This window comes from Rhinatrema bivittatum, chromosome 5 (genome assembly GCF_901001135.1).
Source record: "Rhinatrema bivittatum chromosome 5, aRhiBiv1.1, whole genome shotgun sequence".
NCBI lineage: Eukaryota > Metazoa > Chordata > Amphibia > Gymnophiona > Rhinatrematidae > Rhinatrema > Rhinatrema bivittatum.
The window spans coordinates 100,480,763-100,508,242 of record NC_042619.1 but is presented as its reverse complement, the minus strand read 5'-3'; the positions used below and the strand labels follow the sequence as shown (position 1 = coordinate 100,508,242).

General features: G+C 43.0%; 1 protein-coding gene across 1 annotated transcript in view; it reads right to left on the bottom strand.

Annotated features, from left to right (window-relative positions):
- Nucleotides 1-27,480, bottom strand: part of FRY (FRY microtubule binding protein) — a 496,652-nt gene that overhangs the window by 197,655 nt on the left and 271,517 nt on the right. The window contains exons 30-32 of the mRNA XM_029602654.1: nt 22,942-23,041; nt 19,897-20,068; nt 474-730 (exon numbers count right to left, since the gene is read on the bottom strand). Coding sequence (XP_029458514.1) covers nt 474-730; nt 19,897-20,068; nt 22,942-23,041 — 529 coding nt within the window. The remainder of the gene's footprint in view (nt 1-473; nt 731-19,896; nt 20,069-22,941; nt 23,042-27,480) is intronic.

The following is a 27,480-nucleotide window of genomic DNA, read 5'->3' as shown; positions in this document are numbered from 1 at the left end:
AACACCCTATTCACAAGGATTCTAATACCTCCAGTGACTAAGATTCTGTTATTTGTCTCCAAATGGTGCTAATTACACCTCCTGTCACACTCTATTTCCATACATACAGAAGGCAGTTTTCAAAGAAATTTGCTCAGGTAACTAAGGTGATGTTGAAGTAAATTCTCCAGGCTGAAAACTGCCCTCCCTGTCAGCAGTGAAAAGTATGGGATTACTATGAGTACCATACATAAAATAGCACACTCCAGCCAAAGGCATAATTTCAAATGCAAGGATCATTGTTGAATCCCCATGATCAGTAAGCTAGCTGGTGATGCCCACAAAACAATAGTAAGAGCTAAATCATTTTGCCACCTATGTTATCGCAATGTTTCTTGAAGAAAAGCCTTTAGATGTGATTACTATCAGTTAGCTCTGGACCCTTGCGGTGTCACATTATGAACACTTGTAGGAAACATTTTCACTTTGGTTACCTTGGCAGTCATGTACATAAGGTTATTAAGCACTAATGATGTAGCTTCTGGAGATCCCCAGCCACTTCCTTTTAGTCCGTGTGTGACAGCCACATCACCTTCCTTGTCTTTGACTATGTCTTCGGGTGTACTAGGGCTTGATCCTGGGAGAAGAAGCCGGTTGTCTACAAGTTCAATGTTATGAAGCCAAGGGAGCAGATACGTGAGCATAATCTGACGTCCGTTTGGGTGAGTTGTTGGAAATCTTTGACTTATCTCTGGAAAGCAATATTTTTTGGAGAGGAAAAATTTCAGTCTAAGAAGGAAGCACTGAGCTTTTTTTTTTTTTTTCTTTTTTACAAAAGCACAACTGAACCATGTCTTTCAATGATCGTATTCAGTGACTCATGATCTGCTGACCTCAATGCTCTAAAACAGAAGAGCAATTCTTCATCAAAAACTCATCTGCTCACACATTGGATAAGGTGCAGATTACAGCTGCCAAAATGTATCTGTAGATGAAACAATCCCTTTCTGCTGAGGCAACAGTCATATATATGTACAACCATACAAAATATTTTCCATTTTTTAAAGATTTTATATTAAACATACAATCCATCTGACAAGAAGGAAACCCCTTTGATACACAATATGCCTCATTTAAATTCATTAAAAGTGTAGCAGTTTACTTAATTTTTATTGCTGCTTGTATGATACATACAGCACATACAATTCAGAGGAAGCGACATATGTAAGTGAAAAGTAAAACACTATCCTAATTAATTTAGACTGAAATGGGACTTAACAAGAGAAATAGCATTGCTAAGCAAAACGTTCTTCACCATTACGGTCATTCATTATTTTGCGATATGCCCGTATCGCATGTGGTATTATTTAAATTAAGAGAAGGGGAGGAGTGCGGGCGGGGATTCGGAGGAGTTATCTCCCGGCAGCGCTGCGGGTGATAATGTTTTTCACATTATCGCTGGCAGCACCGCGAGAAATAACTACACCTTTTCCCATGGCACATGGGGGCAATACTGTGTGATGCGGCCGGCTGCCCACTATCGTCCCCGCCCCTTTTTTCGCGACTCTAGGGGCATATTAGGTGAATTTGACAACATTTAATGCATGACTTTGAAAAAGAAGCAAAAATTAATGCAGACACACATGTAAACCCCCCCCCTTCATGAGGTGCAACAAATTTAGGGGGGGGGGCACAAACTTCTCCAGGCAGCTCTTTTATGTCTGGGCCTCTCCTTTCCTCCCACATGCGTCACATGAGCCTCTGGAGACACAGGGGTTCATCTGGTGGGGGAGGAGGATGAACCTCCTGGGCCCCCTGAGCCAGTTGTGGATACAGTCATCAACGTCACACTCAGCCTACTCTCAGGCGGGAATATTTCTACTGGGGATTCAGGTTGCAAATAACCATTGAGTCCAAGAATGGTGTTCAAAGAAAAATGTAAAGTTTGAAAATCAAAATCCAGGCCAGTAAGAGAAAAATTAGGAACAGCATCAGAAAAATCATAATCAAAAAAGCAATAGTTTCTTTGTCCATGGTAACTCCCTTAGTTGTTCTCCTCCCAACTGAAACACTGTCCCACACTAGAAATCCTTCCCCTTGAAAGGTAGGATAACCTCTTTCAAGTCCTGGTATGAAACAAGGGCTAAAAAATATCATAATCCCCTTGTTCAAAGATAGATCTTCCCAAATAGATAAAGCCAACAGTCTCTGCAAAAATGAGTCTCACAAAACTCCAAAATCTCCAATCTCTGCTGCTGACTAGTTGTAAAGACTGTGGGAAATATGCGCTTGCCAGCAAGCCATTTCATCAGGGTTAAACACTAACTTCCCTTCTCCCTGACATTTGCCTGAATAAAAGCATCACTTGTGCTTAAGCCCCTCTGCCTAGGAGAGGATACCTGACTTCATGTATTTCTCTGGCCTATAATTAATCCTGTTAGCCTGAAAGAAGGGCTGGGTGTTCCCTAGTCAGAGGCAGGACAAAGTCAGGAGGTATAGATTTCAGCAGCCAATGATATGATCCGTGCACACCCCCTGAGCCAAAGCCAATGGTGTAATGACTCTTCTGTTGCTATGGGAAAGTAGCCAATCATGTAATGACACATCATCTGCCTTTGTATGAATGTACAATAAAAGGAAGAGGCTCGGGAGGACAAACCCTCTTTGCCCTCTTTGCCTTCCCTCCTCCTGCCTGCGATGAAAGCTCTTCATTACTGCTACATCTGGTGACCCGCGACAGTGATGATAAACTCCATGCTTATTTCGGCTGGTCATAGCCTAGATACGTATCGTTCAACAGATTTGCAATCGTAAGTATATTAAAGTACTTTTTAGTATATTTAAGTATTTCTCAGCAAGTTTGTTCCCCACACTCGTAAGAATGGGTAATGATTTGACTGTACAGCAGCGGCTACATGCCAGAAAGCTGCAGCAAATCATCAATAATCATTATTTCATCACCAGAAGAAAAATAGCGCAAGTCAGCCTGGGGGACTTAGAAAAATTAATAAGTGAAATAGCTTGCCGTTGCCCTTGGTATTCCATGGAGTCTGGAACTCTAAATACCCAGAATTGGATTTCAATCGGCAATTATCTTCATACGGCTCCCAGAGCTCCCATAAAGCTAAGATTAATCTGGCAAAAATGTACAGAAGCCATCGAATGCAAAGAAAAAAAAGGTTTAAAAACAGCAGTTTCAAACCATGTGCTTTTAGAAGCAGGCAGACATACCCTTCCCCCATCTTCTCAGTCTTCCTCAGAGACAGCAAATTCTTTGTATCCTCAGCTCCTCATACCTACACCCAAAGCACAAGCAATTCACACCTTCCCCATTTCTTCAGAAAAGCAACCCTTGAGAACAATAGAGCCACCACCTGGCCTGGGTGGGGCGATTAGCATTGAATTTCAGCAGAAACTGCAGAAAGAAAACCTTACAGAAACAGAATTATTAGAAGGACTTCAAGCCTTCCCCATCTCAGAAAAGAACCATGAACAAAGGGGGACAGAAAATGAAATAGAACATCTGGGGACACACACTCACATGGCTCCTGTGGCTTCCTCTGCATCCACCTCAGAGAAAATGCCCCAGGAAATAGAAAACACTGAGGTCAGAAAAACTAGCCTTCCTCCATCTTGCCTGCAAGCCCTTCCCCCACCAACCACCATGGGATTTCACCTAGAACATGGAAATCTCACAAGAGAGGAATTATTGAAAGGGATTCAAGCCCTTCCCATTACAGAAAGAAACAAAGAACTAGGTGTGGCAGCAATAGAGTTGAGTGCCATGTGCAGTGACTATGCCCCCAGGTCTTCAAAGAAATCCGCGTGTAAGACCTTGGGCCTGTGTTACAAGCAAAGAAAATATCATTATGAAAAAAAGGATTTAATTAGACTCCTGCGTTACAAGCAAAGAAAATATCACTATGAAAAAAATAAAATAAAAATGGTTTCTCTTTACAAACAGTACAAATTTGGAAAAAATGGTTTCTATTCCTATTTGAATTGTTACAAAAAATCTGCATACTCTGAGAGTATTTCCCCCACACAAAGTGTATGCACAGCCTTATGTTAAAACTGTACTGAGATTTGAATAATATTCTGTGTAAATTACATGTGAAAATTTCCCTTTTGCAAAGTTTATTTGGCTCACATTTAAAATGACTCAATTTCTCTGAGATTTAAGTTTATAGTTTGAATTGCCAGCGCACAGTTTCTTATTGCAATTTTCCTATAGGAGAAAAATAGTATCTGTCTGCAAGGAACCAGTCCTTGCCAAGCCATTGTCTGTGGTCGATGTTATCTAATTTGTTAAACAAAGCTATCTTTAAGTTTCTATTGACTGAAGGATTAACTCCTTGGGTGCAGTTCTTTTCTTTTGGGAAACACTGCTCCTCCCCCCCTCTTCTGTAACTCTTGCTAGCCACTCATGGGGGAGGGAGGGAGAACTTTTGAAAAGAGAAAAACTGGACTTAGTCCTGCAATTTCTCTCTCTACTTTCTATATGTCTTTAATCTTTTAATACTTTCAAACTTTAGCATGCAGCAGACAGAGCTGAGCAAACAGCGTGTTTAATTTCCTATTCTAATAATTATAAGAAGAAATTCTATTCTGATACTCCACATTGAATTTAAGCTCAGAGTATTATTGATTGCAACCTGGAACAATAGTTGCAATCTATAAAGTAATGATGGGGTCTCCACTAGGAGGTGCTATGTTATTCTACAAGTTATATTATATTATTGTTTTAATAATTCTGTTGTATAATAGTTTTTATTTTTCAGGCCTACAGACCTTCTGTATTAAGGACACTTCAGTTTTATTTTCTTTTTCACAAATTTATACAGAATTCTGAACCTTATAATTTTTACTGACAGAGGTTGCTACATCTAAAGCAATCCCTCCCAAGCCTTTTCTTGCAAATCCAAATTGATTTTATTAAATTGAATCATAGAATTGATTTCTTCAAGGTTAAAAAAGTAAGAATTTCACTTTTATCCTTACCTTAGTAAATTTTTGCTGTATGCCAGTTTTTAATATTTTCCAGATTTACAGCCTTCCTGCCATGAAGAGATGTGAAGATGGACACTTTGCAGTTTATTTTAACATTTTCAAACATTTTTCTAACGCCTTTTGACTTTTGATTTTTGATCCTTGATCTAATTTTGTTTTTGATAACTTTTTGATAAGATTTTTAGCTCATATTATGTGTTATCTGTTGTCTGTCTTGATGCAAGAAATATTTGCAGGATGGATGAATATGTGTCAGTTTTGTGTAAATTAATATTTGCAAGATGAATGAATATATGTCAGTCTTGTGTAACATATGTTTAATGTAATGTCTAATATACTTGTCATTTGATTCTGCTTACTGCAAATGACTTTTCCTTTAAATGATTAATTTACATTTATTGCTATTTTACTGAATGAAAATTGATCACTGCATAAAAAATTCTTGATAATGGGCCTACCCTATGTTCTGAAAACTAAAAATGGCTCTGCTTACTGCAGCCATTCCTTTGCATGAATTTTGTTAATTGAATATTAAATACTTATTTGGCATCCCCTACAACACCACAGGGCAAGCCATTGTGGAGAGAGCCAACCATACGCTTAAGAGCTCTGGACCAAACAAAAAGAAAAAAGGGGGATTGCCCCTGGATTTTCCCCTAAACAGGATTGGCTGAACAAAGTATTGTTTTAAATCACTTAAAATAAATTTAAGACCACAGCCATGAGTAATCATTATGGGACTAGGGTTAGTCACCCACAGCCATCAGTTTTGTATAGAATATTTAATGTCTGGTACGGTCCCGTTCCCTTAAAATGGGGAACGAGGATATGTTTCTCTGCTTGCTTCCACAGGTATCAAGCCGTGGAAAGATGGAAAGATGGAAAGGTGTCCAGGTCTACAGGACCCGATCCCAAACTTCTCCATGAGCCTCCACAGCCCTCAGAAGGACAGAGACCGGACTCCTTGCAAAAAGCAGCACCACATGACCTGGGGACAGATCAAGGCCCTATCCAACCAATCTGCACAACTCTTAGAACAGCAAGGCCTTGAGAAAACTCCAGAGAACTTATTAGCCGCTTTTTCTTGCCTGAATGCCAACTCATTAACAATTGTGTTCTGCATCCTCCTCCTTTGCCTTATTTCTCCAGCTATGGCGATTTCAGAACAAGGACTCTGACAGGACAACATGTACATCCTCGAATCAGAACTTTTCACACCTGTTGAATCGAACAGACTGTTGGATCTGCACACACATGCCAACCCAAGCCTGCGGAGAACTACTGATGCATGCTGTACCATTTAACCTTACAGTATGGACTAATTATCCTTTACAGAGAGGTTTTCATTAACTCTCCAGTTAATAATACCATACTACACATTGGTAGCTGTATTCAAGAGACTGCCGCTCTTTGTTGGGACTATGATACAGGGGATGGAAAGGGAATTCAGGTGGGAAATATCCATATTGTAACTGAAACATTTGTATTAATCACTGAACACTTGCATAATTATACCACATATGTATGCAATTGGCAGATTTCAGGATGTGCAGTGGGAGACCCAAGCAAGTACAGAAAGTATAGAGGGGATGAAGGATTTACCTTTTGTAGTTATATAGCCCAAATGATAACCAATGACATGTCCACTAATCTGTTAGGAAACATATGGATGTTATGTGGGCGTAGAGCATATATGTACATTTCCCCAAGATGGAAAGACAGATGCACTTTAGGCTACATCCTCCCCTCATACTATGCAGTCAAAAATTTACCCAAAGCAAGGCTCCGTAACAAAAGGGAGGCGATAAATAATCCCATAGAAAAGTATACAGAAACTCAGATAGCTAGAAGCCTGTTTCCTCCAATGGGGACAGCTATAAATTACAGAGACTTACACATCCTAGCTAACTGGACGACTGCCATATTTAATCAGACAGTTCATGCATTAAAACTACTCACAACAGAAGTTTCTCAGATTAGAGAAGTAGCATTACAGAACAGCTATACCTTAGACACTATTTTAGCTTTAACCTTAGACAACATTTTAGCCTTAAAGGGTGGTGTTTGTGCATTAATTGGATCTCATTGCTGTGTGTACATATCAGTTTATAAAGCAAACCTCACACATACCACAGAGCAGATAGAAACCATGGTTGCTGATGCACCATTTTCAGACAGAATACCTACTTCTCCATGGGACTGGCTATGGTCCTGACTCCCTGATATTTCTGGTCTCAAAAGGGGTGATTTCTATTATAATTACTGTAATTATCTTAATTGTTTGCCTGTGATGCTGTATTCAGTGCATACCCAACCCTCATATCCATATTGAAACCTTGCTCTCAGCCCGGATACAAAGATGTCTTGTAAGATGCCTAATAGGGAATCCGGAGCCCTGCAGAGTTGGCACACCACCTGCACCAGCTCTGGGTGATATGGAGATTCAGAAGCTCATCGACAGCTGGCACACCACGTCGAATTATAGCTTTCTTCTCTCCATAATCCCTCTTCCCCTATTTCCAGCCCATACCAAGACATAACAGATTTCAGTTAGGGTCTAAAGCTTTACTGTGCTGCCCTAAACAAAAACAAAAAGGGTGAGATGTGGGAAATATGCGCTTGCCAGCAAGCCATTTCATCAGGGTTAAACACTAACTTCCCTTCTCCCTGACATTTGCCTGAATAAAAGCATCACTTGTGCTTAAGCCCCTCTGCCTAGGAGAGGATACCTGACTTCATGTATTTCTCTGGCCTATAATTAATCCTGTTAGCCTGAAAGAAGGGCTGGGTGTTCCCTAGTCAGAGGCAGGACAAAGTCAGGAGGTATAGATTTCAGCAGCCAATGATATGATCCGTGCACACCCCCTGAGCCAAAGCCAATGGTGTAATGACTCTTCTGTTGCTATGGGAAAGTAGCCAATCATGTAATGACACATCATCTGCCTTTGTATGAATGTACAATAAAAGGAAGAGGCTCGGGAGGACAAACCCTCTTTGCCCTCTTTGCCTTCCCTCCTCCTGCCTGCGATGAAAGCTCTTCATTACTGCTACAAAAGACAAAAGATCCGGAATCCAGTCCTTCAAGATGCCAGGGGTTTGCCCTTCTCTCAGGAAACTGCTTTGTAATCCAAAACTTCAAAAAAAACAACTCCCAAAACTTCAGTCTCCAAATCTCCACTTTCTTTGGGCACCATCTACCAGGAAAGTAGATAGTCCTCTCTGGATCACTCTGGTTGGGGGACAGGTAATAAACAAGATCACATGCTCAGGGGGAAATTTATATCTCTGAGACGCATCCTACAAAAAGATGGAGAATTAGCAGGGGGAGGATTCCAAACATGTAAAACCCTTAGATGAATACAGGGCAAAATATGAATGGCAGGCAAAGCCTGGCCACACGCAGCTATAATGTTAATATCAAACCCCTGCATGATTACAGCTCGAATGAAGGGCAGTAGTCCCTTACAGATTAAGGAACACAGAACATCCAGCCAATCGGATCACTCAGCTGGTTGCATGTTTTCAAGTTCCTATATCTTGACAATAATGTTGCTTTGTGTAGGGGAATGGTAATTCAGCATTTCACTGAACTTGGAGAGAACACAATTTTACAGACAACTGCAAAACATTTGCACTTGATTTATGATAAGGTAAAGCAGAATTGCTTACCTGTAACAGGTGTTCTCCGAGGACAGCAGGATGTCAATTCTCATACATAGGTGACATCATCCAATGGAGCCAGGCATGAAAAACTTATGTCGAAGTTTCTAGAACTTTGACTGAGTCTCTCCAAGCATGCAGAATACCACACATCCGCATGGGGTCCCCTTCAGTCTTATAACATAGAATTCATAATAAAATAATAAGACTAAAACCCACAAAGTGGAAACCCAACTCTGTGGGAGGTGGGGGGTAGGTTTTGTCCTTGGAGAGCACCTGTAATAGGTAAGCAACTCTGCTTTCTCCAAGGACAGGCAGGATGGTAGTCCTCACACTTGAGTGAATTCCTACATATAGGCAGCCCCCTAACAAAAAAGGGGACCAACAAAACACAGTGCCAATGAGCACAATAACAACAAATTTTGTTGGTAAGAGGAGGGGGCAGCTTGAACAGAAAAAACAGGCCCTAGGAGGGAACACAGTTGGGTTCTACAACTCAAACAGGTTCCGAAGGGCAGATTGACCAAACCTGCTGTTGCGTCAGCCATCCCTATCCACACAGTAATAAGATGTAAATGAGTGTATGGAACTCCACATCGCAACTCTGCAGATCTCCATGGGGCTCACAAGTGGGCACCGATGCTGTCATGATTCGAACAGAGTGAGACTTGTCGTGGCCCCCAACATGCAATCTCGCCTGGGCATAACAGAAGAAGATGCAGTCTGCTAGCCAATTGGGAAGTGTCTGCTTGGGAACAGTGATCTCCAACTTGTTTTGGTCAAAAGAAACAAAAAGAAGGGTGGACTGTTTTAGGGGTTTCTGTCCACTCCATACAGAAGGCCAAGGCCATTTTGCAGTGCAAACTGTGCAGGGCTTACTCACCTTGGTGTGAATGGGGCCTGGGAAATAATGTTGGCAGGACAATGGACTGGTTAAGATGGAAGGCAGACACCACCTTAGGCAGGAACTTAGGGTTCATAAATAAGACCACCCTACGATGAAAAAATTTAGTGTAAGGTAGATAAGTCACTAAAGCCTGGAGCTCACTAACCTTGCATGCTGAAGTGACTGCCACCAAAAATATGACCTTCCAGGTCAGGTACTTCAGGTCACAGAAGCGCAGTGGCTCAAAAGAAGCTTTTATTAGCTGAACCAATACAACGCTGAGGTCCCAAGACTCAGCAGGAGGCCTTAGGGGAGGCTTCAACTGAAGCAAACTTTGCATAAAACATACAACCATAGGCTGTGCTTACCCTCTACACAATGGCGATGTGTGCCAATCACACTCAAATGAACTCTAACAGAGTTGGTCTCAGCTTCTGAAAGGTGCAGAAGGTAGTGAAGCAGTTTTTATGGTGAGTAGGAGAAAGGATCTAGGGCCTTTTGCTCACATCACCTAGAAAACCTCCTCCACTTCGGTCCATATGACTTTCTAGTGGAAGGGTTTTTGTTCAAAATACTGGAAGCTACAATAATCAGAGACATACTTTCTGGTGAGATCGAGTGGTTGCAGTATCAGCCTCTCAACATACAGGCTGTGAGCAACTTGGCCTGAAGGTTAGGATGGCACAAAGTCCCCCCGATCCAGGGGAATGAGATGTGGAGAAGTCCACAGTCTGATCAGTTTCTGGATGGATATCTCCCAGAGGAGTGGAAATCAAACTTGTCTCAGCCAGTGTGGGACTATGAGTATCATGGTTCCTTTGTCCTTGCAAAGCATCACAAAGCCTTCATCACCAGTGGAACTGGAAGTTACACCTACAGGAAAGCTTCGCTCCAATAGAGGTAAAAGCATCTGAGGTTGCTTTGCCATGTGTCCTGTACCGGGAGTAGAACTGAGGAACCTTCCTCTTCCAAGATGCTGCAAATAGATCCACATCTAGGCATCCCCAAATGCGAAAGATCTGATTTGCAAGTGGGGGTTAGAAAGAGTGACTCAGTCTGTCCGCAATCGCATTCTCCATTCTGCCCAGAACGAGGCCCATGGGAGAGGCCCATGACCATATCTGGACCACTTCTTGACAAAGGAGGTATGATCCTGTACCCCCCTTGTTTGCTGACATTCCACATTTTCACTTGATTGTCGATCTGTATGAGCACAATTTTGTTAGACAGCCAAACACTGAAAGCCCACCGTGTATACCAGATCATCTCAAGCTCCAGAAAATTAATTTGAGAAAGTCATTGCTAGGCAGACCACAGACCTTGGGTGCTGAGCCCATCGACATGAGCTCCCCAGCCTAGGGTGGATACATCCATGGTTAGCATAATTTGGACCCGAGGACTTTGGAAATTTTCTGCTACCAAGAGAGAGTCCTGGAGAGGCGGAATGACTCAGATGCAATCCAGTAGATCCTGAGTGGCCTGGCACCATTGGAGTTTAGGGTCCATTGGGCTGTCCGTGTGAACAGATGTGCCAAGGAAGTGACATGTATCATTGCAGCCATGTGGCCCAGCAGCCTCAACATGTGCCACGCAGATACCTGGCTGGCTCTCCTGAATCTCTGCTGCAATGGCCATCAAACTGATGGCCCGTTGCCGGGGCAGGAAGGCCTTGGCCTGAGCTATGTTTAGAAGACTTCCAATGAAGTCCAATTGAGATGGGACTTGGGGTAGATGATAAACTCCAATAACTCCAGCACCAGATGGTCGAGGCATGGACTCTTCGGCCTCTGATCGAAAAATGCTCTTGTCCAGCCAATCATCCAGATAAGGGAAAATATGGACTCCCAATCTGCAAAGTTGCACTGCCACCATGGTTAGGCATTTCGTAAAGACATGTAGGGCTGATGCTATCCCAAATGGCAGAACACGATACCGGAAGTGCTGTTTTCCCACCACGAATCTGAGATACTTCCAGTGGCTGAGTAAGATCTTGATGTGAGTGTTGCATCCTTCAGATCGAGGGAGCATAGGAGGTCCCCTATTTGCAGGAAGGGGATTAAGATGCTCAGGGAAACCATGTTGAATATTTCTCTCTTGAGAAACTTGTTCAAGGCCCTTAGGTCTAGAATGGAATGGAGTTCTCCTGTTTTCTTTGGAATCAGGAAATACCGAGAGTAAAATCCTTGTCCTCTTTTCCTTCGTGGAATGGGCTTGACTACCTTAGCTAAAAGCACATCTTGATGCTCTACCAGGGGCAATTTGGCAGGGCACTCAATAAGTTTAACTTGTACCCGCTACAAATGATGGTGAGAACTCACTGGTCTGAGGTTACTCTGGACCACCAGTTCACGTAGAATCCCAGCCTGCTCCTGACCTGTAGATCCATCGCCATGGGTACGGCTGACTAGGCTATACTCCCTGCAATCCAGTCAAAACCCCTTCCCAGGAGTTGAATGAGGCACTGGCTGTGGATTTGGGGTCCTCTGTTGCCTCGGATGGCTACGAGGGGCCTGTTGTTGTGACAGGACCTAGGAGGTGGAGGATAATATCTTCTCGGGTGGAACAAAGACTTTCTGTGGTCAGACCTCAAAGGCTTCTTGGATGAGGAGATTGGGACCTGAGTGCCAGTGGAGAGATGCTGGAGTGTCGCATGGCTGAGCCACCGAGTCCTTCACCTTATCTCTGAAGAGATTCTTTCCTGTGCCCGTCACATTAGCGAGTCACTCCTGTACCTCCTGATGGAAATCCAATGCCTGCAGCCAGGTGAGTCTACGGGCGATGATCCCTGCTGCAGAGACTCTCGATTATATCTCGAAAACATCATGGGTTGACCTCACCCTGTGTTTCCTGCACTCCAGAATCTTGTGCACCAGCAACTGGAGAACTTGTGCTGCTGTTGAAACAGCTGCTCTGCCGCTTCCTGCACCTGCTTCAGGATGTCCCACATACACTGGCCCATGTAGAGCTGACAGACTGCTATGCAGGCGATAAGCATACAGCCCCGAAACACCTTTCTCCCAAGAGCATCCATGGCCCTCTGATCCCTCCCCAGGATGTCGAGGAATGGGTCCGAGTGCACTTGACCTTCTTGAGAGCGGATTTGACCACAACTGATTGGTATGACAGCTCACGCTTGTCGAATTAGAGAGCCTTCCGGTTAAAATAGATCGTATCCGCCTTCTTATTAATGGGAGGCACTGAGAGAGGGTGTTCCCACATCCTCATCAGTAACTCCAAAAGGATTTCATGCACTGGGACTGCCATGATTTCCTTAGGAGGCTCCACGTACTGGAGAATATCCAGCAATTTGTGCTAGGTATCTTCTTCCATCTGTAACTGAAATGGGATGGCCTCCACTATCAACCTGATGCAGCCTGCGAAGGAGAGGTTTTCTAGAGAAGATTTCCTTCTGTCGTCAGAAGAAGACTGTTCTGAGGGGAGGCCATCCAATGTGTCCATAACATCAGAAGAGTCATCCCCCAGAGGTTGTAAGGGCCCTCATCTTCACTTTCATATATAGGGGACGGGTCCCGAGGTGCTCTGTCCCTGGCCAGCGATATGGGAACTGACTTAACTGGCCTTGGTGACCCAGACCCCAAGGCCTCCCCCATCAATGGGGAAGCTTCGTCCCCTGAGGTACCAAGGATGACCACCAGATCAGTCAGTGGCTGCCCCGATGCCCCGCTGGGCGTCGACACTGCCCCAGATATCAACACTGGTGACAGAACTGGGAGAATGTCAATGAACGTGTGTTGGGATTCAAGCAGTGGCTTGAGGAAGGACCGTGCCAGCCCAATGCCATCAGTACCCCAACACTGAGGCCTCACATGATCGTCTCCATGGCCAGCTGCACACAACTGTTCATCTCCTCTCTCAAAGATCCAGAAGGCGTGACCAAATCCTCTTCAGAACCATGAGAAGGATCGGTGGCAGACATCAGGACCAGTAGAGACCATGGCAAACCTCTGAGATCGATGGAGGACTGGCGCTCCTCACCATGAGGTCACTTCAGAGGCATCACAGCTAAAGCTGGTACATTCCTGTGCCCAGCACTGTGCATCGATGGAAACCAATGCCAATGCTTCTTTAGCTTCTCTTAATGCTCAGATAGATCCTTCCCCAGTGCTGAAGCTGAAGGTGAATCCAATGTCTTCAACATGGAAGAGGCAATTAATGACCTGTCTCTGGCATCCCTGGAAGCTGTCAATGCCAACAGAACTGCCAATGTAGATGGCTCATGGTCATTGGTACAGCTCAGAGGTCCCTCAATGCCAATGCCAATGGATCAGTCTTGGCCAGCCTGAAGAACTGATCCATCTTGTTGTTCTGGACCTTACGCCCTTTTGGTGGTCATCTGGGTGCACTTGTTACAACCCTGGATGTTATGCAATGCCCCTAGCAAAGGACACATCTATCATTGGCATCTGTAATAAACATGGTGCTTGTGAACCAAGGGCACTGCTTCAAATTGGATGAGGACATGCTGTTGTGAAAGAAAAGGAACACAATGTCAAAATCAATGCCAACAGCCAGAGCGCACTGCTGCTTCGGGGGACAAACTGTGAAATGAAACTTACCAAAACCATCGAAAACCCTGGCTAAGACAAAAGGAGCGAACCGGGTGGACCCCGATCCTGTACGATCAAAAAAAGTGAAAACACGCCAAAACTTTTTGAAGAAGCTGAAAAAGAGAAACACTTAATTCGCTGCATGACACTAGGCTGCAAAGAAAAGAAGAGACTGAGGGGACCCTGCATGGATGTGTGGTATATTGCATGCATGGAAGTGTGGTAATTTGCATGCTGGAGCATGCTGAGAGAGGCTCAAAGTTCTAGAAAATTTGACATACGTTTTCCATGCCAGGCTGCATCAGATTATGTCACCCATGTGTGAGTCTGCCATCCTGCTTGTTCTTGGAAAATACATATTCTCGATGAGATTTATGACATAACTGTATGAAGTGATCAGCTTCATTGTCTCTATGTTGCCAGATTAACTTTATGTTGTCCTCTGTTCTTGGTTTTCAAACTTTTAGCCCAATGTACTTTGCAAAGTAACAAGGACTAGACTTCATCGAGATGGGACTTAGATAAGTAGGACTGAAGCAGCATGTCATGATGAAATGGAGTTTGGTGGGTAGTACTGCAGCCTGAACACAACATATGATTCTACTCATCTCTGAAGATGTGATATGTATTCATTTATAAGCACAACAGTAACGAGGATGTGGGTCATACAATGCAATGTATGATGAAAGCATTTCTCAAGATTTGACTAGGCATTTAGAACCAGAAATATAACATTTTATATAATAAAAGTCTGTCCAACAACTTGGACTGGTCAAATTGGTACAGTGGTTTAGTTACTGTTAAACATAACTAATGAATGCAAATAAGACATGAGGAAAAGTTTGATGTGTTTTATGAATGAAAACAATTCATTATCCTTATTAAATTCTAATATTACAAAGTATTAAAGTGTTTTATTTAACAACTTAACTTAATTGACCCAAAAGTTGACTCTGTTCAGGATTTCCACTAGTGACATACTTCAGTGTTTCACAAAAGCATACACCTTTTGAAAGGAAAGCTTAACAATAAAACCATAACTTCTATAACATTCCCTTTAGCTATAAAATACTGAATTAACAACTTTTAAATGGCTTTTGAATATCAACCTCCAGATCTATGTAGCCATATCAATCCTTGGAATTTTCTAAGGCCAAAATATGAGATTCCAAATTCATATTCTTCTGATTTAAAGCTGAGACCTGATAAATAATGGCGGTCTCAAAACTCTTTATGGCTTCCCAGATGGACTCAAGGGTAAATACATTGAGTCTCACCAGTCCGAAGCTCTCCTGAACAGGAATCTGACCAGTCACAGGAATGGTGTCATCAACACTTCCAATTTATTCCTCATATGCATCCGAGTCAGGGTGCAGGAAAGAGCCGGCCAGGATGTTGGTCGTTGCAGCAGCACTGTTCCTCTCAGAATCACATTGACATCATCAGTTAACGACTGTCCCAGCTGCGAAGAGAGGAGCCTAGCAGCCGTCAGGTTGATTGGAGATGTTCTAACCATCAGACTGAGAGATGCCATCAAGCCTGGGGGAGATGGGAGTAAACTTTCCCTCCTGGAACTTCCCAACTGCTCTTGTGTCAATGGCGCTGCACACCAGGTAACACAGGCATCTATAGGTCCACGTGGGACAGAAGCAAGTGGAGCAGCAGAGTCACCAGTTTGCCCTTTCTTTTCTGACCCATTACAAACAGAAGGTAAAAGTATACTGCGGGATCAGGAGCTCAGTTTCCTAGCTGCCTGTCACCATCTTGCATTTTCCTGCAAATGCCTGTGTGCATTTGTTTAACGCCATAAAATGTATGCATGGGTTAGGGATGGAGTAAAACTTACTTCAGATTCTGGAGACGTGTGGGAATGCTTGGGGTGACTTACATATATTTCTGGTGGAAGGCTACAAGGTACGGGGTAGTTCTGGGCTCCTCCAATTATTCCATAAGGTGACAGCCAGGCAGCCCTTGGAGTCGGAGAAATGTGAAGAGGGATATTTGTGAGGGACCGTGTCAAGAAGCTGCTGGAGAAAGCATTTGTCATGCAGAGATCCAGCTTCTACAGATGGCCAATATAAAGGCCCTTCAACAAATAGGTATCACTATCAAATATAAGAATGATAATTTTATCTGCCAGAATTGCACCTGTCAGTTCAGAAATTGTAAGCATGAAAGAGATGAGGGACATCTGGTCCTGGTTCCCAGGAGCACTTTGCCCCGTTACAGCCCCAGCAGTTTTACACCAACTTGAAGCATGGCCCCCATAGGTTTTATATGCACTGCGAGGGACATGAACCCAACTCTACGAGTGATCAGGATAGCTGATGAGTCCTGTGAAGCTTTCCTGTTAACAGACTGGAGTAAACGCAAACGAGGAGGCAGCAAACAAGAATGCTTTGTGTTCAGGCTGCAGAAATGGAATGCAATGATGGGTTGTGAACGGGGCTGTCCAGGATGGCTGGCACTAAAGCTGCAGCAATGCCACCCTTTTCCAGTAATGGAAAGTCCAGCAGTGACCTCTCTTGCCTTTCGTGGCTACCCAACACTTCAACCTACACTCCAAAACAGCTTCTATGTTCATGGCAGGCAGTGCTCATTGAATTATCCTTGGTAGTGATAATGGCCAGACTTGGTACATTGATGCCAACCTGAATTTCGGAAGAACCAGTCACTGCAACACCTTCAATGATGTGCTACTATGCTGGGCATGGCTGGAGAGAAAAGAGCCGGAAGAAATGCAAATGTAACCTCTGGGTGGGAAAACCCAGATAACAGACCTAACGCTCACAACTCAGCTCTGACCCTACTTACACAGATCTTCAAAGATGTTAAATTCACCTTTGAGTGTCCAGGACTCCCTGTGTGGGGAAGCTTAACTTCAAGGCCCTTTTACATTGTTTATTCCCAGTTATTCTTTAATGTCCCTTATACACAGCACTGATGATCAAATTAAGAAGACAGAAGCAATAAGCAATGGAAGCTGGGCTAGTTTCCAACTCAATTTTACTGATAATTTGGTAAAATTGAATGAAAAGTTCTTTAGAGCTCTGTGATGTTAAAAGTCCAATTGATATACAATCAGAATTTCAAATAAATTTGTGACCTTCTACTTCCAGCAAATACAGTACTTTCAGTTGATAAAGCCATTTTTTTTAGTACTTTAGCTCCTTTTCCTTTCCAATTAATCAGATTGTAGAATGTGTAAACCTTCTCCCCAATTTCCAAATTTACTTGTAGATTCTAACCATTGTGGAATGGATAGAATTTTAGTCCCAATTATTTAGCAGATTTAAAAGTCCCAATTCTCATACCTTTCCTGTAGTGTTCACTATTCTCCTGTCTTTCTTCCTGGAAGCTGTTGTGATCCTGCTCGCAACAGGGCCGCGAGCAGACTCTTACCTTCGCAGGCGGGCTGCGCCGGGCCTTTTACATGCAGCAGGAGTCGCCACCGAAGCCGGTGCCTGTATCTTCTTGCCGTTACCCAGTGGCAGGTCCGAAAGGGCTAGGAATGGTCGGAGGACCATTCAGGACCCAACATTGCGTTGTTGGTCTCACCGAGGCGTGCAGGTCAGCAGGGCTCGGTATTGCTCCATTCCCAGACATGGATCACCTCACTGCAAGGGCACACAGATCTTGTCCCGCAATGGGGAGCGCCCACTAGCACTCCCTCCCATCGCAATTGCAACAGAAGTATCAAGATAACACTTTCTTCCCAAGTGTGGCACACATGAATTAAGGATGTGCTTTGTTTTTTTCTGCCGGGTCGGGCAACCTGTGGAAAACTTTGTTTTCCAACAGGTTGAGTTTTTTTTTTTCTCGGCAATTTTTGCCGAAAATAAAACAATCCACCCCAACCCTTCAAATTTAGTTAATTAGAACCCCCCACCCTCCCAACCCCCCCCCAAAACTTGCCTAAAGTCCCTGGTGGTCCAGCGGGGTCCCAGGAGCGATCTCCCACTCTCGGGCCATCGGCTGCCAGTAAACAAAATGGCGCCGTGGCCCTTTGCCCTTACCATGTGACAGGGGCTACCGGTGCCATTGGTCGGCTCCTGTCACATGGAAGGAACAATGGATGTCCCGCGCCATTCTCTAAAAACCTGCATTGCAAACTGCAAACTACTGGAAGCAATGCAGGTTTTTTAAAATTATATCATATTTGTGCAGCAGGGCTAAGAACCCACACAAATATTTTCCCAGTGGTCATCTTGGGATTTTTGTTGATGGCTTTTTGCATCTCCTCAGCTTTTGGGACATCATCTTTTGGGGTGTGTCTCAGGGGTATAAACTGCCACTGAGCACGTGCAGCAGTCAGAGGGAAGGTTGCAGAAGCCGGAGGGTTGGTGGCAGAGAGTAAGGACATCATCCTAGGATCTCATTCTGCACAGGGCTGGAGAAGAGACTTTAAGAAGGTCCTCAAGGTCTAGTCATCTGGAGGAGTTTTTTGAGATTAAGAGTTTTTGAGAAGATTTTTGATATTTTGGATCAGTTCCTGACTGAGAGGAGGATGCCCTGGCAGGAAGGACTGTTTTTGCATCTTGGACTCAGTTAACAGCAAGGTGAAAGACAGATTTGGATTTTTGAGCATTTTGAGAAGTTCTTTGGAAATTCCATCTATTTTTGGTGCTGGAGAAAGTTTTTTCCATCATCCCTGGTTCATGTTGAAACTGGAAGAGAACTTTCCTACCCTGAGGGGTCAATTTTCGAAATTGTGTGTGTGCATGTGTGCGCAGTTCCTGGCACATGCTCAAATGGATGCAATAATTTTATAACATATGCGTGTCAGCGTGCGCATGTTATAAAATACAATTCCCACATGCACATGCGTACCGGACTTTAATATTCGCACGCGCATGTGTGGGCAAATGTCGCTTCCTATGAGCAAGGGGGGTATTTTACAAAAATACGTGCAGCGATGCAAGTAGGCCTTTCCCAGTTCCCTCCCTAATAGCCACTGTCCCAGCTGGCCTCCGCCCCACCCAGACCCTGTTCCCCTGGCCTGGCCCTTTCATCAAACCCGGCACTTCTGCGCGATTTGGGAGATACGCGGGTGGCCTGGCTATTTTTAATATGAGCTCGGCGCACGCATGGGCCAGCCATGCACGTATCTCCTGGATTTTACACATGCTGGGCTTCGAAAATTCGGGTGTTATTGGGGAAGGCATTTTGGACCAGGAGGGTCATTGAAAGGCACTATGGACAAAGAGACAAGTGTATTTTTGATTTGTATTTTTATCATCCTGTTTATAATTTTGGGAATCCTACCATGGATACTCCTTTATTATTTGAACACCAACTTTTGACTCTTTACTTCAAATGTGCCCTTTTGGATCAGCAGATGCCCTCACTGTGAGTACTGGGCAAAGAGTGAGAATGACTGTGCAGCCTGTTTACCCCACCACAGCATCTAGGACCCCAGAGGCTCAGGCCTCCTCTGCACCAGAGAACCCCAGCCCCCAGGGCTGAAGTTTGCTGCATGAGTGTGCTAGAAGTCCGGGAGAGTAAAGACAGCTCTGGGACTTTGCCGTAGCCTCTGCATCAGGGACCTTCGGCCAGAGAGAGGGATACATTTGCTTGCCATTAGCTTACCACATCTTGCAGTACCACTTTTTTTTTTTTTTTTTGCATGTGAGTAAACAAAAACCCATAGAGAAAATTAGCCTGCATTTTACTATGGGTTTTATTACATTAACGCCTCAGAGTATCATGCTTGCCATCCACAGTTCATTGGTTCTCCAAGAAATTCAAGACAGAATTGGTTACAGTATTTAGTTTTATCATAAATGTTGGTACCTGAAAAGAGCGGAAGGGTGAGCTCAGGATACATCCTTGCCAGTTCATTGGAAAGCAAGATCAAGGATACGCTGTACAGGGGTGGTAACGCCCCATGCGTACCATACAAAATACTGCTGGGTTTTTGTTCAGCCACTTTCTTTGAATAGACAAAAAGCTTTGCCTCAAGAATCTACATGGGAGAAATAAAGTATGAGCTAAATTATTTTTAGGATTTAATTATGATAGATCACAATCAATTAATTCCACGTGCAACTTGACCATTACTGGTAACTTCGGGGTAGATATTCAAAGCTGGCCGTGTATGTAACTTACAGGGTCATTTATCAAGTCATGTTATGGCGTTTTCGCATGCGAAAAATGCCTTAATGCACGCGATAAGCACCATAACCCATGGTGTGATGCAAAATTTTAAAAGGGGAGGTATTGGGGAGGAGTTGGGGCGGGATTTCTGAAAAAGTGGACTGGCTTTGCAAAGCCATAATGTATGATACTGCTGAAAATAACACTTTTTTCAATAGCATTAAGCTGTGCATTATCATGTGTTATGCAATTTGTGATTTTTTTTTGCAAATTCCATTTTGGGCATTTTTAGGATGGGGAAGGGCCTGAGATGAGGGGCGAGAGAGAGTCAGAGAGACAGAGAGAGAGAAAGAGAGAACCTCTGGGGGTGGAACCATAGTAAGCAGCTATTTATGCTACTATAGGAGGCCCACCTAGGTAACTCGAGGTGAGGTTTAGGTAGTAGTGTAGGGGTTAGGGGCCACTTTTACATGCAGAGTGAGACGTACGAACAGAAAAGTAAACTCTTGTGAAAATTTGATATTCTTCGGAGTGAGGAAAGAGATTTGTACAATGTTCTCTCAATCTAGCTTGATGACCTCAGACAAGAACCCAGCCTCCCAATCTTCAGGAAAAGACTTAAGACCTGGCTGTTCAAAAAAGCATTCCCGGACACTGATTAACCCTTGCAGCCTGTTGAACTACCTCCCATTGTAAAAATGTTAATTTAATGTAAATATCTTTATCTAATGTTATCCTCTCCCTTTCTTCTCTACTCCCAGTTCTAGTACCTTGTTATTTGTAACTGCTTCCTCCTCACTAATAGGTTACTCATTTGTTCTTTGTACACCCCTGTTCTATGTAAACCGGCATGATGTGATTGTATCATGAATGCCGGTATATAAAAATTTTAAATAAATAAATAAATAAATGTTACCCAGGTAGAGACTCCATCAAGCTAGGTTGAGAGAACATTGTACAAATGTCATCGTTGTGTGAGTTTCCTCACTCCGAAGGACATCAAATCTTCACATGAGTGTACTGTTCTGTTTGTACGTCTCAATCTGCATGTAAAAGTGGCCCCCTAACCCCTACGCTACTACCTAAACCTCACCTCCAATTACTAGGTGGGCCTCCTATAGTAGCATAAATAGCTGCTTACTAGAATGCTACCCTTACATCCTCTCTCTCACCCCCCTCAGTGGTAAAATGAGCACTTTGCAGATATTAGTGCAAAACATTAACACACTTTGAGGTAATACCTATGCAAAGAGTACATTGTGATAATTAGGCAAGTACTATAAAACATGCCCCTTTTTCTATCACACGTGATATTTACAGCAAATTGATAAATCTAGGCCTTAGCTGGTTAGAACTAATCTGGCTAAGTTATGAGGTATATTCATTGGCACGGCAAAGCTGCTGAATATATGCATATATGTGTGCACTTCGCTGGATAAGTCTACCCAGCTAAGTTTAGATCTGCTCTATGGGGCATGTAAACTTATGCAGCTAACTTGATCCGCCCAGTACATACCTACTTTTTGTGTATGTAACGTTTTGCAGTATAAGGGACCTAAATGGCCAAGAGGCAGTCACTGAATGTAAGTGCATATTCAGCGGCTGCTACTTAGCTGCAAAAGTCCCCTTATCCGGCTAAATAGCACTGAACGTGCTTTGAATATTGGGCCCTTGATTGCTTAAAAAGTTGCATACCTGAAACAGTACTTGCAAATTATTTTGGGATAATCTAGCTGACAGCTAAGATAAAACAAGATCCTTAAGACTTGCCTTCAAAGTTCAGATTGGTATTTTACGGCAGACTGTCTAAAGTTTTTGAAAGCTTCATTTACTTAACCACTCCCACTATGTGACCACTGAGTAGAGGCTCAGATCTATATTAAAACTCTAAGCAGGCAACATGTGAATACATATAAAGCATGAACAGCTAAAGCAAGGCCTCAGGGAATAAGTGTTTTGAATAAAGATATGTAGCCATACCAAAAGGCACCTGTTTTTTAGTCCAAAAAAGTGAGGAAATATAGAAAAAAAAAGACATTAGGAGACCTGGGAATAAGCGAAAAGAAATCTATGGAGCTGAAAAATAAGCAAGTTGATAGCTTGAAGAATCTACAGTAGCTACAACTGCTGCTTTAACTTTAAAACAAATTACATGGGGGTTTTTTGTGAAATAGATAAAAACAGAAAAATAAACTGAAAATTGCTATTGTCACAATTTTTAGTAAAGTGTTGAATTTTTTTATTGGTGGCAGGAATGATTACATGGGCTCCTAATCTTAAGGGTCGTGTGGGTAGTAAGGAAGCTTTTGGACTTTAATTCAAACGTTTAGTGACAATGTGAGGTGGCCAGCATTTCTTTCTTTACCTGAGCACTGCAGGTGGATAATTGGTGACTGCGTAGGAGTTTGTTTTATTATGTATAGCAAGCAGAGTCCCTCTTTCAACTCTGTGCTATTACCTCAGCAGGTCTGTTATCGCCCTACTCTGCTGTATTTTTTATTCTCTGTGGTACTGTCTATTATCCAGCAGGATTGTTGAACCCCCTCACTTTGAGCACTGTAAAGCGAGGTGTATGGCACTGTTTTGTCGCTCTCAGCAGGTTTGTTTCTGTTTGCATACTCTTTTTTTGTTGACTATGAATGCTATGATGTAAGCCGCCTAGAACAAGGGACTCTTTCACTTATAAATAGTTTAATAAATAGTTCAAGAAACAAATAAATAAAGTGTGTAGCTGATACGTGCCTGCATGAGCTGCATGGAGATTTCATAAACCTCTCGGTTGGTATCAGATGCCTTGAATAACACCAAATTCAGAAGTGTCACAATGTCAAAGGGGTAATTCCTGGAAGAATGATATAGTAAAATGCCGTATGAATATTTCTATTTATTTAAAGTCTCTTATTCTGTCCTGCTTAATGCAAATTATAGCATTACAGAAAGAAGAGCCTATCTTGTTTCAATCTGCATGTCATTGGTGTTGCACCTCGGAAGACTATCAAGCTAGATTTGGTTACAAGAACAATCCAATCACTGGAAAAGTTTCAAATGACATAGAATTTCTGTGCATGTTCTCAGCAACTCAACTTTCTACTTTATGTCACAAATCAAAACACCCCCATTGGCCCATCCTGCTGAGCTGCAGCGGAGTCTCTGCTGTTTTAGTAGCGGATGTGCATGAGTACCATCTTGGAGGGCTTCCCATAACACAGATGATATAATGCAATCCCTTAGCAGCATCTTCACTATATCTCCATAAAAGAGCTTAGAAAAATACAAATTTAGGGGTAGATTTTCAAACCTGCGTGCGCATGTTATAAAATCAGGGGTCGGTGCGCGCAAGGGAGTGCACAATTGTACACCTTACACGCGCCGAGCCGCACTGCCTTCCCCTGTTCCCTCCTAGGCTGCTCTGAAATCAGAGCAGCCTCGGAGAGATCTTCCCTATCCCCCCCACCCCACCTTCCCTTCCCCTACCTCCCCCGCCCTTTCCCCCCTTCCTTTTTCTTTGTTTTTCTTTTATTTCCAAACTTACTTCAGCCCTGGGGCTGAAGTAAGTTGCGCGTGCCAGCCAACTGCCGGCGCACGATCCCTGGCACAGAAGCCATGCGGAGGCCTCTGGCCAAGCCCCCTGCCCCCCCTCCCAGCCCCTTTTTGCAAGCCCCGGGACATATACGCGTTGCCGGGCCTTTTGAAAATAGGTCCAGTGCGCGTAACCCTTTGAAAATCCAGCCCTCTCTGTATTTGAATTTGCACTGTATATCAAAATTAGAAATACCCACATCCTGCCACCCGTTCTGCTGGACAAAAATGCATTTCACCACCAGGAAAGTAGGAGAGCTCTATATATACTCTTCTGTGCTAAATTTCACAACTGAAAATAAGTTCTGGAGAACAATGCCCAGTGTGAATGCCCTGATCATGGGCATGCTCTGTCACTCCCAGATCTCCTATTTATACTTTTTTTTATACATGTGCAGGTCCACTGTCTCACCTTTTCAATTCTTCTTTAGAGTCAGAAATCATTCCAAAGGACTGGAGAAAGGTGAATGTGGGAGGAGGCTGGGATTCTGGGAACTATAGGCTGGTTAGTCTAACCTCAGGAGTGAGGAAGTGAACAGAATTGCTGGTAAAATAGAGGACAGTGCAGTTTCTGGCATCAGATGACTTACACAGGATGCAAGGCAGCATGGTCTCACCAGAGGCAAGTTTTGTGAGATGAGTCTATGGTAATCAATTTCTTTGATTGGGTGTCTACAGAGTTAGATCAAGGGAGAGCGCTAGATGTAGTATACTTGAATCTCCTCGAGGCCTTTAACATGGTTCCACGAAGGTGACTTTTTATAAGACACCTATAAGCTGAGCACCTTTGGTATAGGCCTTAAAGAGGCTGGGTTTGAAAATGTTTGAGTGAGCGGGAAAAAAGAACCGTGGTAAATGGAGTTCACTCTGGGGAAATTGTACCATATGGATTGATCCTTGAGCCTGTTCAACATTTTCAGAAGCAATGTCGCAGACAGACTATCAGATAAGGTTTGGCTTTTATTTTATTATTTATTTTATTATTTAAAACATTTCTTAATCACTTTCCCAACACAAAATGACTCTCCAAGGTAGTGTAAAATAAAAATATAAAAAATTACAACACATAAATATACAAATAAACACTAGCAAATTAAAACAAATGTACAAACCTAAAATAAAGAAATGAAATAAAAATAAACAGATTTTTGTGGATTATAGCAAAAGTATAGAAAACATGGGGCGAGGTATAGTGATGCTTGAGGAATAATCTTGAGTTAGCAGCTAAGATTTAATGCTAAAAAATGCAAGGTCACACATTTGGGATGCATAGGTAGAAATGTTCACATTGCTGGGTTCCACATTGAGAGAGTCACCGCCCACAAAAAGCATTTTGGAGTCATTGTGGAAAATACTTTGAAGTCCTCAGCTAAGTGAGTGGTGGCGATTATAAAAGGCAAACAGAATGTTAGTAACGATTAGGAAAGGAATGGAAAATCCTATCCTTCCTGATGTAGCGCGTGGGCAAAACACGTATATATCGGGGGTCTCAGCATTTTCAAGGCAATTTGTGAAAGTTTATTCATAAAGGAATGAATAAATTACCTTTCAAAATATTCAAACAAATTACTGCCTTGGATCTATGATTATACTTTGACATTTTAAGGTGAATGAACTTTTAAATCTGCATTCTGCACTGCTCCTATTTGATGACCTATGCGTATGTGGCGCAGCCTATTTCCACTTATCTTGTTCTATACTTTAAAACCCACCACTTAATTATCTCATCTTAAAGGAGGATTCTTGTCCTCCTTTTCTCTATTCATTATTTAAATTTTGCTATAGTTAAAAAAGCTAATTTCAGTATTAAAAATAAAATCTGAACCTCTTAGGTTCCCAAAGCTAGCTGCCATACAGCTGATGAAAGCACTATTTCATTTATTAAAATCAATTAAGAGAAACAGGCCCTCATCAGTTAAGCAACAGGTTCTTTTATCATGACAGCATTACTGAGAAACTAGAAATGGTTTGCATTAAATATACACTGGCTCGTACTCGTCAATAGATCATTCTTCAATTATGAGTGAAACAGCTGAATAATTAGTACTACTGTGACTAGTGCTGATAAAAAACCCCCATTATAACCATCAGTGGGAAGAGCAGAAACTTTTCTAAGGTCAGTATTATAATGCTTGATGAACACATTGTTTTTGTTTTTCTAAATAATCTTCCCCTACACACATTTTTACTTGTATTTTCACAGAGGAGTTTTTAGTTGCTATGGGCAAGGTACAATTCCTGGCCAATAATTTCCTACTTGCTCAAGGAATTGCCACTCTGCTTTTTATTAAGGCCTATGCCCCGATGCCCAGAACTGGCCATTAACACAGCATCCATGATCCAGTGACCTCCACCCTCCCTTTCTTTGAGGCTGATGCAATAAGGTGTGTCCAGCCAGAGTGCACAGTTTTATCGTCCATTGTATGCACCATTTTTGTGTGCAAATGTTACTCCCGATGCTGCAAGGAGATTTGCGCATAAAACTGCATATGTAAAACTGTGCATTCGTTCAATTCCCTCACATGGAAATCACATGCAAATGAAGGCATTAACTATTACCATCCCCCCCCCCAGTGCAGAGAGGTGCGCTGGCTAAACTCAGGTTTCTTATTGCTGGAAATCTTACTCCTGGTCTGAAGTGGAGTAGAGTTTCCAGTGCTAGTGTTAATCTATGGGCAGAGGCAGAAGTTCTGACTCCAAAACCTGTAATTGGGATTTATGCACAGAGAACATGCTTTGCGCACAGAAATCTTGTTTTCTGTACATATACTTTCTGTGCTGAAAGCATATTTGTAACACATAAATCATATTTTACGTGCACAAATTACGTTTTGTACACATAAAAGTCTTTCATGTATACAAAACATGACTTTTTGCACATAAATAACAGCTGAGTGACTCTCCCTCTCCCCTGAGTTTAATATGTACATTCAGCCCATGCTACGTGCACATTTAACTCAGGTTTGTGCACACACTTTCCAGTCTGCGGACTTTTTACCTCCCAATGCACTAGCATAACATTAGTTTACTGCATTGGGAATTTAAAAAAATGTTTTAACTTGTGTGAATTTCAGCACAGAGTGTTATCCCACAAGTCATTGTATCGGACCCCATCTTTGACCCTGCTCAGGCAGGAAAATTTCCCTTTGAGATATGGAGAGCCAGGGAATTATGGAAGAAATGGGGGGTTGGGCTGCCCATGCTCATAAAAGACTGAGCCATCCTCTTTGCTGCCTCTCTTCCTGGCAGTGGAATGCACTAAAAAACTTCAGCATTCATCATCTCTATATTTCTTCACTGACTGTCGTGCTTCACTAGCACTGCAGGATCGGGACCTCCACCACTGAAACACAGATGCCTGTGCGAAATGGCAGCATCGGTGTGGACCAGACAGAGGATACACAGCCATGTCATCATCGGAGGCAGGCTCCAGCGGTGCTGCAGGACTCTGCTGCCCAGGAAAGAAAGGATGGCCAGAGGGATACCCTGATGGCAGTGGTTTCTGGGAAAGGAGGATCCAACATACTGTCTGGGGTGAGGACCAGAACAAAGTGAGGAAGGAAGGGATATTCTGCTGATTACAGCCCTATCCCTCCACCTAGCACCAGAAACTCTTTAGTGAACTGTTGTAAGCCCATACAGTAAGTGAGAAGAGGGGAATCAAATCTAGGTCTCGAAGTTTCTTCACTGAGTGCTCGAAAT